This window comes from Trachurus trachurus, assembly GCF_905171665.1.
Source record: "Trachurus trachurus genome assembly, chromosome: 24".
NCBI lineage: Eukaryota > Metazoa > Chordata > Actinopteri > Carangiformes > Carangidae > Trachurus > Trachurus trachurus.
In genome coordinates, this window is record NC_139910.1 from 20,963,508 (window position 1) to 20,977,284 (window position 13,777).

General features: G+C 41.8%; 1 protein-coding gene across 1 annotated transcript; it reads left to right on the forward strand.

Moving 5' to 3' along the window:
- Window positions 1-259: 259 nt before the first annotated feature.
- LOC311007461 (terminal nucleotidyltransferase 5A-like) lies at window positions 260-3,249 on the forward strand (the record flags this gene model as incomplete). The annotated part of the gene is made up of 2 exons (XM_084000652.1): window positions 260-688; window positions 2,330-3,249. The coding sequence occupies 2 exons, from the start codon at window positions 260-262 to the stop codon at window positions 3,143-3,145; spliced, it is 1,245 nt and encodes a 414-aa protein (XP_083856778.1). The 3' UTR covers window positions 3,146-3,249.
- Window positions 3,250-13,777: the final 10,528 nt, after the last annotated feature.

The window sequence follows — 13,777 nt, forward strand, 5'->3', positions numbered from 1 at the left end:
GACTAAGCCTCAACGGCTGGAAAGCTCGTGAATTGAATTTGTCTGGAGTACAGACTTTATGTAAGAAGTAGGACAAGCATTAGGCTACACCGCCCAACTAGTTCTTCCTGCCATGCGTACAGATACGTCGTCCAGCATATTGATGTTATGATAGAGTTTAGGTCCAGCGGGTCAGTTCTACACAGAGTTGCAGCTAGCCGATGCCACTGCTCCGAAAGGAGTTAGTGGAAAGTTTAGTCGTTTACTACCTCTGATCACCATGGACGAGAGTGTCGAGTGCGCTGCGAGCGACAGCAGCTGCTCGGACGGGGAGAGCATCAACCTCAGCGTGCTCAACTGGGAGCAAGTGCAGCGGCTGGACAACATCCTCACCGGCTCAATCCCCATCCACGGCCGATGGAGCTTCCCAACTCTGGAGATGAAGCCTCGAGACATCGTCAAGGTGGTCCGGAGCCGCATGGAGGAGAAGCGGATCCACGTCCGGGAGGTGCGCCTGAACGGCTCCGCGGCCAGCTACGTCCTGCACGAGGACAGCGGTCTGGGCTGGAAAGATCTGGACTTGATATTCTGCGCAGAGCTGAAGGGAGAGATGGAGTTCCAGATAGTGAAAGATATAGTTCTGGACTCTCTGCTAGACTTCCTGCCAGAGGGCGTGAATAAAGACAAGATCACACCAGTGACCTTAAAGGTAGTGTATGAAATTATAACTTATGTACAGAATATTGATCATGTGATTTGGACATGTTGTCTCTAACTTTTCAGCCTTCCAAAGCTGCCAGGAAATACTGTTCATGGTGTAAAGACTTCTTTCCCCCCTCTGTCTCAGTCCAGTCTGCACTGGATTTCAAATCTCACACTGCTGTAATCATGGCTCATGCTCCTAAATAGAATTCAACAAAAATATTACAAAACCTAGACTAGAGCTGCAACAATTTATTGATTACTCGACCAATCGTCAACTATTTTGATAATGGAATAATCGGTGTGAGTACAAATTCTCTGATTTCAGCTTCTTCAATGTGAATATTTCTGGTTTCTTTGGTCCTTTATGACAATGAACTGAGTCTCTCCTCAGTTTGTGGACAAAACAAGACATCTGAGGATGTCATCTTGTGGTTTGGGAAACACTGATTGACATTTTTCAACATTTTCTTACATTTTGTTGACCAAGAACTAATCCATTAATCGTTTAAATAATTGACAGATTAATCGATAAGGAAAATAATGGTTAGTTGCAGCCCTAACCTAGACCAACATCTACTGACCAGCACAGAGATCTGAGCCTTCAAATAGTAAAAAGGTTGGTTTCCAATTCAGTCTAGGATTCAGTCTAATCCAATTGGAGTCAGATCCACATTAATCAGTCGGCTCTCAGTTACCTGGATACCAAGGACTAGCCAGGCTACTAATGGCCCACCAACAGATGTGATCAGCAAAACATCATAACTAACAGACCAAATCCAGATTTTTATCTACTGCAAATAGGATTAATGTCCGGTCATTGGAGCCTGTTCAAACAAAGACTGTTTTTTAATTTTTTTTTATCCAGACGATCTCTATGCAAGACTCACAGAGCAATCTTTAGTAAACCTAATAATGAAACCAAACAGCTGCCTGATGACAGGTCTACTAAGACTACCACTGCCTTACTTATGTGAGAGGAAGGAGAAAGAAGGAGGACTGAGTGACTTAGAACAAGTTATACAGATATGTTAAATACTACTTGAATTGAAATATTTCTTGTTCAGTTTAGACCTATTATTTGCAGGGCCGTTGCTAAGAATTCTGGGCCCCCTGAAAGAATACCAAAGTGGGCCCCTGACTTTTCCACTTTTTTTCTTAGACTATGTATGTATTATTTTTATTTAGCCTACTTTGTTTTGATGCTAATGCAGCATTACTATGAGTAGCAGGGTCTTATGCAGAATAATTCAGTCATACAAAGATTAGACTACTGGGGTTTTTTGTGGGCCCTACTGGGCACTGGGCCCCTAGAATTATCATCACCTTTCTCCCCTACACAACAGCCCTGATTATTTGCTCATATTCTGCTGCTGTGTCTACTGAGTGTTCTGCAAGTGGGATAAGAATTTATTTTCTGGATGTATAATGGATAAAATGCAGTTTACATCTCGTGGTTTGAGGTGTTCTTGTGTGTTATGTGTTTAAGTATGAATATAAAGGGGGGGTTAATGTATCTAGCTGTTAACCCCCTTTGTTCCAGCAGTGTCATTACTTTGTTGACTCATTGATTCATTGACACAAACCCTACAAAAACATGACGTGTGCTCATTGATCACACCCAACTCTCCTCTGATCTGTTTTCCAGGAGGCCTACGTGCAAAAGATGGTGAAGGTGTGCAACGACTCGGACCGCTGGAGCCTCATCTCGCTCTCCAACAATCGCGGTAAAAATGTGGAGCTTAAGTTCGTGGACTCTCTTCGACGGCAGTTTGAGTTCAGCGTTGACTCCTTCCAGATCCGGTTGGACTCGCTCCTCCTCTTCTACGAGTGCTCCGAGCACCCGATGGCCGCCACTTTCCACCCAACCATCCTGGGGGAGAGCGTCTACGGCGACTTCCCCACGGCTCTCGATCACCTTCGCAAGCGTCTCATCTGCACGCGGAGTCCCGAGGAGATCCGCGGCGGGGGTTTGCTGAAGTACTGCCACCTACTGGTGCGGGGTTTCCGTGCAGCTTCCGAGGTGGAGATGAAACTACTGCAGCGCTACATGTGCTCGCGCTTCTTTATAGACTTCCCCGACGTGAGCGAGCAGAGGAGGAAGCTGGAGTCCTACCTGCAGAACCACTTTGTAGACCTAGAGGACAGGAAGTACGACTATCTGGCCACGCTGTACGACGTGGTGCAGGAGAGCACGGTGTGCCTGATGGGCCACGAGAGGCGCCAGACGCTCAGCCTCATCTCGTCGCTGGCGCTGCGGGTCCTGGCCGAGCAGAACGCCATTCCCAACGCTGCCAACGTCACCTGCTTCTACCAGCCGGCTCCTTACGTCTCGGACGGCAACTTCAGCAACTATTACATAGCGCAGGTCCAGCCCCTCTACCCGTGTCCCCCGTCACCTCCTCAGCAGTACCTTACTCCTGTCCAACATCCCATGTATGCCACCTGGTTGCCCTGTAACTAAAACCTGGTACTGCCATGCACTTTTGTGTAACTGGTGGAACACATGCCCACTTGTAAGGGATGAATGGTGATCTTTTTTATCTCTTCTGTCTGGTGGAAACGAGGAGATCCAGGAGACAAAATCAGACAAAGAGCGAAGAGAAAAGAAGAGAATGAAGGAAGGAAGGGAACCGAGGACAAAGAACTCGGATCAAGGCAGTGGGCCAGAGAAAGGCTTTTCCCCAGTGTAGGGTGCCACAGCACGGACGAGCTGAGCACACAGGGAGAGATGCCAATGAAAGAAGCTGACCCATCAGTTTCAGGCTTCTTTCATCGGGGCTAAGATCAATTCTGTGGAGCAAAACCACAAGTTGAGCTCAGCCTCAGAGTCATCAACCTCCTGGATATGATGAGATTTTCCTCCTGTGTTGAGAGTCACGGCTCACAGGAACTCAAGTTTCAGACGGTGAACATGTACGCTATAACATCCACATCCGCTTCACATTACAAACCAGAAGAGACACTCGCATGCAGCACAGCCACGGAGAGGACCGGACTCATGATGCAGAGAGGATATTGATTCATGGTCAATCAACAGCAACCCTCCAACCCTTTACATGTGCTCTGTTTGTGTGTGTGAGAGTGTGCGTGTCTATGTGTGTATGTGTGTGTGTGTCACAGACAATGCAAAAAGAGGAACTGGATACTGTTTACAAATCCAAAGATCTACTTTGATACTCAAATTTATCCGAACTCTAAAAAAAAAAATCCAAAAAAACAAAACAAAACAATGCATGCTTTATTTCTGTACAGGAATAATTGTTCTTTAAGTGCCTAGATAAAGCCTAAAGGGAAGAGATATTTTTGTGATTCTTTATCATAGAGAACTGTTGAGTCGTCTCATTGACATTTTCAAAGTGATAATGAATGTACTGAGGATCAGAGAGTTCACCAAAGCTGAGTAAGGTCTCTTACACTGAGGGAGCTGGGGGACCAATATTTGACAATGTTTAGTCGAGGAATCTGCTCTTATCTGCAGTCCTGCTGGACGAATGCACATCCTGATTACCAAAGAGGAAGTCACAACGTAATCTCATAATCTGTAGAAAAAAACTCAACAAGCGCATTCCCAGAGCACATCTCAATTTTTTAAAAGTATTTCAAAAATACATACATGCTGGTCTTTGGTACACGCAAGCTAAATGTACATTAATAAACCCATCTGAAATACACAACTGCAGCTTACTAAAAGGTCTCCTGTGGGGTTTAGTTTAAGTTATGTTTATATTCAGGTTTGAACATTTTAAACTCTTAAACGCTCTTCTTCTTAACTGCCAGCATGTGTGCATGCATCCATGTACACATGACAGAAACAAAACATATTTCCACCAATAAAAATTTTGCTTTATAACACTACTGTAGATCAGAAACTCTACGGGGAACCTTCAAGCTTCAAATACATACTAAACAGAGTAAATCACATATGCATTGTGTTCAGAAATCATTATTAAACAGTGATAACCAGTTTCAAAAATTACACTGGAATTTTTTTTTATTCACTCATAATATTTATATCATCCTTTTTTCAAATATATAAAATTTGTTGGGTTTGTCTTAGGTCTTCTGTGTACAAAGGCATTTTGACATTGTGTATGGAAAATGTTTGCTCTCCATGTGTAAAAACAAAACAAACGGTTCAGGATATGCATCCCTTCTATTGGTGTCTGCAAATATCTGCAGACCTCACAGTGATACAACAGGCTGTGTGTTTGTCAGAGGTGTGGAGGCTGGGTTGTGTATGCAGGGACGGTTCAGCAATGTACAAGCACAAGCCTGAATCCAGGACAGCCTCAGAGATGACTTAAGCTTAGTGAAGACTGTTCCCAAAATGTTATCTCTTAATGCAGAATGTGTCCAATACAATGAGGAAGTCATAACAAAAAAACAAAAATGTAGAATACTTGATAAAGACAATCACATGGATATTTGAACGGCAACAAGGCAAATTGGCTCAGAGATTTTTGTAATGATCATCAAACTAAAAGGTGAAAATTTTCAGCCTAAGTGCAAGAGACTCAGTATATTCTCTCAAACATGTCAGAGCTCCTATTTTTCTATCAATCTCTATTTTTGTACAGTCTGTGTTTGGCTGGTGTAGCAGGATGATTCGAAGCTGTGTCTTTGAGTCCAAGAGTTTTTTTTTCTGTTGTTGTTGTTGTTGTTGTTTTGTTCTGGCTGTTGTTTTTTGTGGTGTATGCAAATTTGCGTTTCATTTTGGCCGATGTGCAGCAGTGCAGGTGGACACGGTGGCTACAGTGATTGAGCTTGTGTTCACTGGGTGTCTGCTCCGAGCTGTATCATATTGATTTCTGTTGCTCCAAAGAGATTGTTTCACTGTTCCATGTGTTTTTAACTGTCGTCCTGATTGGACATGAAAGTCATGATCTGATAATTGTGTTCAAGTTTTATCAACTTGATAATTAAAAACAAAAGGACCATCTGATCAGAGTTTTTCTCTTCAGTTCTTCTTGTCATCACTCTTGCCGCGCTCACTACCAGCCACAACTACAACCTCCATGATTCTCAGGCGCTTATCCTCACTGAGTTACTACAGTTTAGCTGAGGTAAGCAGCTCCAGCATTTAGGACCGATGCCCGGGCTCTGACACAAAAAGGAAATGTCCCCATCAGGTCAACGTCCTGAGGTGCCTACATGATCCCAGCGGGCACGACTGTTGCTGCCAGCAAGTGACAGCTGAACGTGACGTGATTTCCCTTCCAGAGACGTCACCGACGAGCGTCAGCAACCGTCACTGACCGTCATCGCACTGTTTGCCAGACCTCATTTAATTAGCCATGAATATGCACAGAATATGCACAGACCTTACTACCAGCAGAGCCTTGGTCTCCAGGGACACATGGTAACCGACTGAGTACGCTGGCTCCAGGTCTGCATCACTCTAATGCCCGTAGGCCTCAGCCTCCAGATGTCACTTTCCCCACTGACACTGAGAATAAATATTTCACTTAGTCTCTCTGTCTCTCTCTCATGATCTCTTTCATCTTTGTCTCTTTCTTCTGTCTCTCTGTCACCCCCCTTATTTCTCTCTTTCTCTTTGCTCTCAGCCTTATTTCTCTGACCAAAACAATGCTTTTAATAGGCTTTTGATGTGGGCAGCTCAATTGTTGGTCTGTTTACTAGCTGTATCATCATCGATTACACAGTTTTACACAGTCTTCTGCCTTTTTGGCCTTTATTCATTTCCCTTCATCTCTGCCTAGTTCCTTGATGAATTTAAGCAGAGAGAGAGAGATGAGCTATGGAGACGAGAACAGGGCCAATGTTATCCCTTGTTAAGAGGGAGAGTGGACACTAAATATAGCCCCCCCTCTCAGCCACTGTAAGGACATTAACCCATCTGCAGAAAGCTGATTAGCCTTCCTCCATAAGTATGTGCTCAGTGCTCTGGTGTGGTTACTGTGGAGAGATTTACCAGCCATTGTACTGTAACGTATACCCCAGCCCGATCTCCCTTTTTAGGCCGCTCTCGCTGGAAAGGACAAAAAAAAAATCAGTTCACTTCCTTATCAGAGACTAAAGGGGAACTGAGAACAGAGGATTGAGGCATTTAGTGTGTTGCACAACAAGGAAAAGAGCTAACCCAATAACACAAGCCATTTAGGTAGAGAGTTATGGTGGTAGTCGAGCAACAGGTGGACTGAGCCAAGGTGTGTCACTGTCTTTCAGAAGAGAAAACTATTTATCTGGGTTCCAATGACATTTCAGTAAAGCTGTGCTCAATAGGACTGAAACACAAACTTATTTAGGCCTATTTTTATTTTTATTATTTTTTCCTACCGTGAAACTGTAGAAATTCAAATAAATTGTTCAGCATATAATTGTTGAGAATTAGACGAGATGATTGATAACACATTCATTGTTGCTAGTGTGCCAAACATGAAGTTGCAGCCAGAAGCCTGTTAGCTTAGCTCAGCTTAGCTTAGCACAAAGACTGGAAACAGAAAGAAGCAGCTTGGCTGCCTGCTGTCTGTGAGAGTATTTTAATAGCATGTTAAACTTAGGTTTTATGTGTCACTGTAAGCTTAAGAAGTGCAAGTTGGCAGACTTCATGGCCTTTGGATACAGCCAGGCTAGCTGTTTCTTATGCTAAGCTAACTGCTGGCTGAATTTCCCATAATTTATTTGAGTGCTTTAAGAAGTTGATACACAACTGTGTATCTTTATCAATCCAATATTTGGAGAGGGGAGGCTACATGTGAAGCATGGCTAAAACATGGTGAAGCCAACATGTTTAAAAAGTTATTCTGCCTTGAAAGATGAGGCTTTAGCAAAAAACCACAGTTCTGATTTTAAGAATATCAAAGATATATGAAGAAAAAAATATTCATTTCTCATTTACTGTATCTGTTCAAAGAAGTGGTGACAGATTTATTTACTACAGATTTGGTTATTTCTTATGGTCCAGAAGAACAGAGCATCTACAGCCAAATTGTTTTGGTTTAGCTTTCCACGCACTGGTCCAGGTTGGAGACACAGATAGGTACAATAATATTGTATAGCCTAATATTGTGCACAACATTCTGCTCACACACCAGTTTTGTGTTTATGATGAAAATGTAAGTATGTGACTATAACCCCAAGGATATGATTCCCTACATGACAATGATAAATTTGAAAGTGGGACTATCAAGGAGCCCATCCATAATCAAACTAATTGAATAAATGGTGTCTGAGTAGGCTACTTGAGTAAATATTGGCCATAAAGAAGCACATTTGATTGAAACCTGAAAAAACTTTTTCATTAAGAGTTTTTAGTTTTTAAAAAACCATACACGTTCATCATGTGTTGAAATGAATTAGCCAGTTCATCCAATATTCCTTCTGTGTTAGTATAGCCTATTCATGTTTTAATGAACAAAAGCCTTGCACCGTCTCAGGCACACGTGTGTGTATTTTCACAGGGCAAGGTCGGATGGAGTCACATCACCGTTGCCATCTTTAATTGATTTGGGCTTCACTTCAACAGGAAATGAATTACACCAAAAGGTCATTTAGCAGCTTGTAAAACACTGGAATTATGGGCGTGGTGCTGACAAGAGGTTTTCATTTGTGTTCACAAAGACTTAATTTAGTTCAGCTCTTATTTAGAAGCAGCAGGGATCTCAGGCCTGAACAGACACAAGCAGAGACCGTAATACAAAAAATATGTAAAAATAAAAGCATGTTTGTTATGATCATACAAAATCAAAACAGCAGAAAGGTATTGCAAATAAAAATGTGTTGTTTGGAACACAGAGTGACATGTAACATGTTTTATGTCTCTCAAATTATCAGTTAGAATTAATTCAATGTTGTTATAATACATGCCAGATTCAGTTTACACCCCGCCACCATCAGGGGAAATTTGAGATTTAGTATCTTGTTCAATGACACTTTGATGGACACACACATGCGTGCGCACACATACACTGAGGTCCAGTGGGGTTATGTTGGAGATGAACCAGTTGGCGCAGCGGCAGGGCCAAGAGTCCAGCCAGGGTCAGAGGTCACAGAGTAAATCAAACAACAGCAAGACGAGACTGTGAGAAACAGCAAAGTGTCTGTGTGCCTCTCTGTGTGAAAGAGAGCAAAAGAGATAAAGTGAGATGAAGAAAAAAAAAAGTGTGTGTGTGGGCATGCTTGTCCACATTTGTGTATTTGTGCTGTCTGTGTATTTGTGTTACAGGAAAACTTGAGTGTGTGTCTAGTTTTCTGTGTGAGACATCTGCAGACCGTGTTGCTCTTAGAGATTATGAATAGCAGCCATAAGCAAAACTCAATCCTCTTGATTATTAGGCAACACAATAATAATAATTCATACTTTTGGAACAAACCAATCACATAGAGAGCTGTGTGTGACATCACATACCAAACAACTGGCTGGCTGGGGCAATAAATCAGAATCATCCCTAATCTTAAGTGTTTATGCCCGGCAGAGTAAATAGTTTGGCCAGCTGGACCCCGACCAGCGCTGGAATACACCCTGGCTAGAAACCGGCAGCTACTAACAGAGAGAGTTAGGGAGAGACTGAATGGTACTTTGACACATAGTTGTGGAAATGATTGGCTTGTTCTCAATAGAAACAGGAGTCTGCAGAGTCTCTCACATATCTGCATGCATGGAGCTTGAAAAAAAAAATTACAAATTAATTTAGTGGGTAAGGCTCGTTTCTCAGTTTTGGGGCTGTTTTAGCCACTGCGTGGGAGAAAGTCCTGAAAGTTCCCATAAAAAAGGCTCTGGGAAGTGGCTGCGTTCTTCTCTTTAACTAAGGTGGGGCCGCTAACCAGACATGCATTTGCCAAAACAACCAGTTGTTCCGAACATAAATCTCACCTTTGTATCATGCGTCAAATCTTGTTTTTTGTGCAGATGAGGGCACATATTTCTCTGGAGGTCTCTAGGGGGCTCTTCAAGTGGCTAATGCATCCAGCAATAAAGATACAGCCTGGTTCAAAAAAATGGCTTCAGTCTCAAGATAATATTCCCCTTCATGACAACTGCACAGGCGAATGTTCAGACAACTCACCTGTTTAAATATTATAAAGGCTTAAAGGTCAGCAGAAGTGAGGGCGTGCCACTTTAAGTGACAGGTGGGTGAGCGTATGCCTGGCACAAACTGGTATTCACCCAGGGCTCGGCTCTGCACACGCGCCCCACCTCTTTATCCATTTTTGGATTAGCCAGGAGTTTGGCAGTGAGGCACTGCCGAGGCTGAGCTGACGGCGGCTCAGCAACCGCCTCAGAGGCTACTTCCATCTTTATTTTCATTTTTTGATCTGTGACTCTGGAGGGCAGGACTCCCTCTGACTAATCCTTATGCCACCCAGGGCCATTGTATAGGGGAGAAAGGTGATGATAATTCTAGGGGCCCAGTGCCGAGTGGGGCCCACAAAAAACCCCAGTAGTCTAATCTTTGAATGACTGAATTATTCTGCATAAGACCCTGACTAATACTCATAATAATGCTGCATTAGCATCAAAACAAAGTAGGCTAAATAAAAAATGATAATACATATGTAGTCTAAGAAAAAAAACTGGAAAGGTTAGGGGGGATAGAGGACCACTTTAGTATTCTTTAAGGGGGCCCAGAATTCCTAGCAACGGCCCTGATGCCACCACAATAAGGTGGTCATTGCATCCATAGCAGATTTGGTCGTAATGCGGTGATAAATGTCACTCACTTAGCCATTAATTGAGTTATTTCTTACAGTTACTCTTCATGAAGAGCACCTTCCAAGAAGTTTTACAATCAGACGATCCCTGTCCTCCCAGAGATAGCTCCATTTTACCACATCTATGTTGTTACAGTTCTCTTTTTTACAACAAGCCATGAGAGACTCATCTGCTGTCTCCTGCAAAATAACATCTGGTGCATTGCTCTCTAACACACACGCACACACACCAGCCCACATAATCCCACTAAATTAGCACTTAGCTAGCACAAAGAGCGAGAAGGGAGGGAAAAGACAGAGCATAATGGAAATAGACGGGACAAGCTCTCAAATTGTCACATTGTGTGTTGAAGCATTCGATGTATTACCATTTAAGTGCATGATGACTTTGAAAACATTACGGCTACAAAGTACACAAAACAAGCTGCTTAAAGTGCAAAAAGTCAGCAATAATACTCGCTTAAAACATGCCCGCCAAGCCAATCGGGATTCAAATCGTCACAATTATCATCATCATTACCACGAATGAGATAAAAACAAACATTTTTGGCGTTATCTCCAGTGCAGTCGGTGCTTATCATGCCATATCATTTGTCTTGGCACCAGGGTCTAGTCATTAAAACATCACTTTAGGACAAATGCTTTCTTTGGAGCTGTTCACTGACTGCAATACACCCAGGTCTTTGAGTGCGTGTGTGCGAACACCCTTAAATTTCAAAAGTTATGAAAAATAAATGTGTTAGCAATCATAGAAAACCAAGGAAAATTACATTTTGTAGATCCTTATTTTACAAAAAAACAGCAAAACCTGGATTTACATGTGAATATGATTAGAATTAGTTTAAAGGGTTAAAGGTGGTGCTGAGTAAGGATGTTAGCATAGCATATCATAATGATTCAAAGATGTGTGAACACATCTGCCAGTTTCTGTTGACAGCACCCAAGAAGGTACTGAAAAGCCTTGATGGATTTGCCCCAGATGGTCAGGCATGAAAAACAAAGAGCAGGCTGGGAAAATATCTGTTTGTTTTCTATAGTTACCTGGATCTGTGTCGGTTTGTGTGGGGATAAGCTGTAACTCAGTTTGATTTACAAAGACATGTTGATCCATGTCATGTAAACATATATAAAAAGAATCCTCCTTCTTTCACACAGATTGCTGATTTTAAATGTCAAATTGTGTTCTGTACTAAAGGTCAGCAAATAAAAAGTGAAATGTTGTTTAGATTATGATGATTTAGGTTATTTATGAGTTCTAAAGCGGCATTTTAATAAACTTTACAAGGTTTTGAAATGTCAGATGAATAGGTTCAGCATTTTATCACAGATGCACATCATTATATAAGTAATTATAGTGTAAAAACACTAACTTGCACTTTTCTGCTTCAATGAAATGATGGTAATCTGTAATTGGCATTTATTTCCAGCACTGATACCCACTGAGGGGTTCATTTGGAGCTAAATTTAAAACACCAAGGTGCTAATTTGTGTGATTTTCTGTTTGTGTATCCCTCTCTCCCTGTTGTGTATGTGTAACTCTGTAAATGTGTGTTTATGGCTGTGCATATATAGGGTGTAGAAATGCCAGTTGCGCACTCACATCCTGGTAAAAGCATTATTGCTTCCCTCTCGTCTCTGTCCCGGCCTCCTGCTAACATGCCTGTTCTTACCTGGGCTGTAATGATAGTCATTATCACATTGTAATAGCAAACACACCTGCCAGCTTGCTGCTCGTACACCTGTATGTGGTTAAGTATAGCTCTGCCATAGGGAAACAGAAAGTTATAACCGGCCTCAAGAAATGACTGTGTATTCCATATGTGGGCATGTTTATTATTCCACAGCATCGTATATCATCAGATCTATCACTGTCTATGGCATTGGTGATTTATGTGTTAGCTCTTCCTGAAGGATCTGTGATATTGGCAATGTTTGCCCTTTTTTATAGAGAAAAAAAACATGTTACAGGGGGCAAAATGTTTTTGAGGCTGTATTCTGGGCTTTTGTGTAATTAATCACAGTCTGTCTTAGTCAAAACAGCTTGTCTCCAAACAGCAACTGGGGCAAATGTTTAGAGGAGTTATGCATTATTAGTGCTGCTGGTCAGAAAAACATGAGCAGACTGTGCTAGGTCTGCAGACTCTGAGTTTGTTGGTTCCAGCTTCACAGCAATGTTCCCAGCTCGTCAAAGGCAAAACAAACTGATCCACAGCTTCACACAGCTGCTCATTTCTCAAGACATTCAGCTGCTGCAGTAACATGGCGTATTAATGATAAACAGAAGCCAGATACATATAATGGTATAATTCACACTCAACCAATGAACCATTTTAAATCTGTTCAACTTGTGTAGCAAAGACCCATACCACTGATCCTAATGTTCTATTCTCTTGCGCAAAAAAACATAAAAACAATGTCAAATGTGCTAAAAACCAAGAAAAAATACATATACAGTAGATGACATTTGTCAGGGTCTTACAATACACACACTGTTGACCATCAATACTGATTCATGTTATAATCTTGAGATCTACCACCCCTATGGTTTTGGCATTTGGTTTGGTAAAACTATAATAGTTAAGGAAAGATCATGGTCATGGTTTAAAGAAACCAGTGATGTGGGATAGAGATGGAAACTATCTGTGGTCTCTGGCATCAAAGACAACACTTCACTGCTATCAACCATCTACACAAACCTGAGAGGTTTAGCAGCTTAGTCTGTCTGTCTGGTGGGTGGGAAGTCGATCACATTGTTGCAGGCTGAAGTGTCTCAATAAACACTGGTGGATTTGTATGAGAAAAAAAATGATGAAGACATTCATTGAGTATGAAACCTTCCTTGATCCAGTGGCACCACAAGGCCGACATTTCTGGTTTTAAGTGAAACATCTTGACAGATATCAGATGGCTTTCAATGAGGAGGATCAATAATACAGGTGATTCCTTGATTTTTCTCACATCATCATCTTTATCAGGACAAATTTTAATTTTAATTGTGTTGCATGCTGGCATGCCACAGTAAGATTTTAACAAGCTAAAACAAACAAACAAAACGCTTTAACCAGTGGATTCCTTGATATTTCTTTTTATAATAAAACATGACCCTTGTGTATAACACACTGGTAGATATTGATTGATCATTTTATGGTTGTTCTGATATACTGTACCTACAGCAATATAACTCTGTGTCTCTTTTGTAGTCAACAGGTCTTTGGATGTATATGGAGGTGTTTGAGGGGTTATGTCTCCCACCAATGAGCCAATAGCAGGATGATGATTCACTCTCTGGACACAAAATGTTAATCGTTTCATGAGCTCATGAAATCAACCAAAAGCTCAGTTGTTAATCAAACTCTTGCTAGTCTACCATTAGTCAAAAGTGCTGGCTAATCTCATCAATAAGAAAGTCAAACAACAAGCC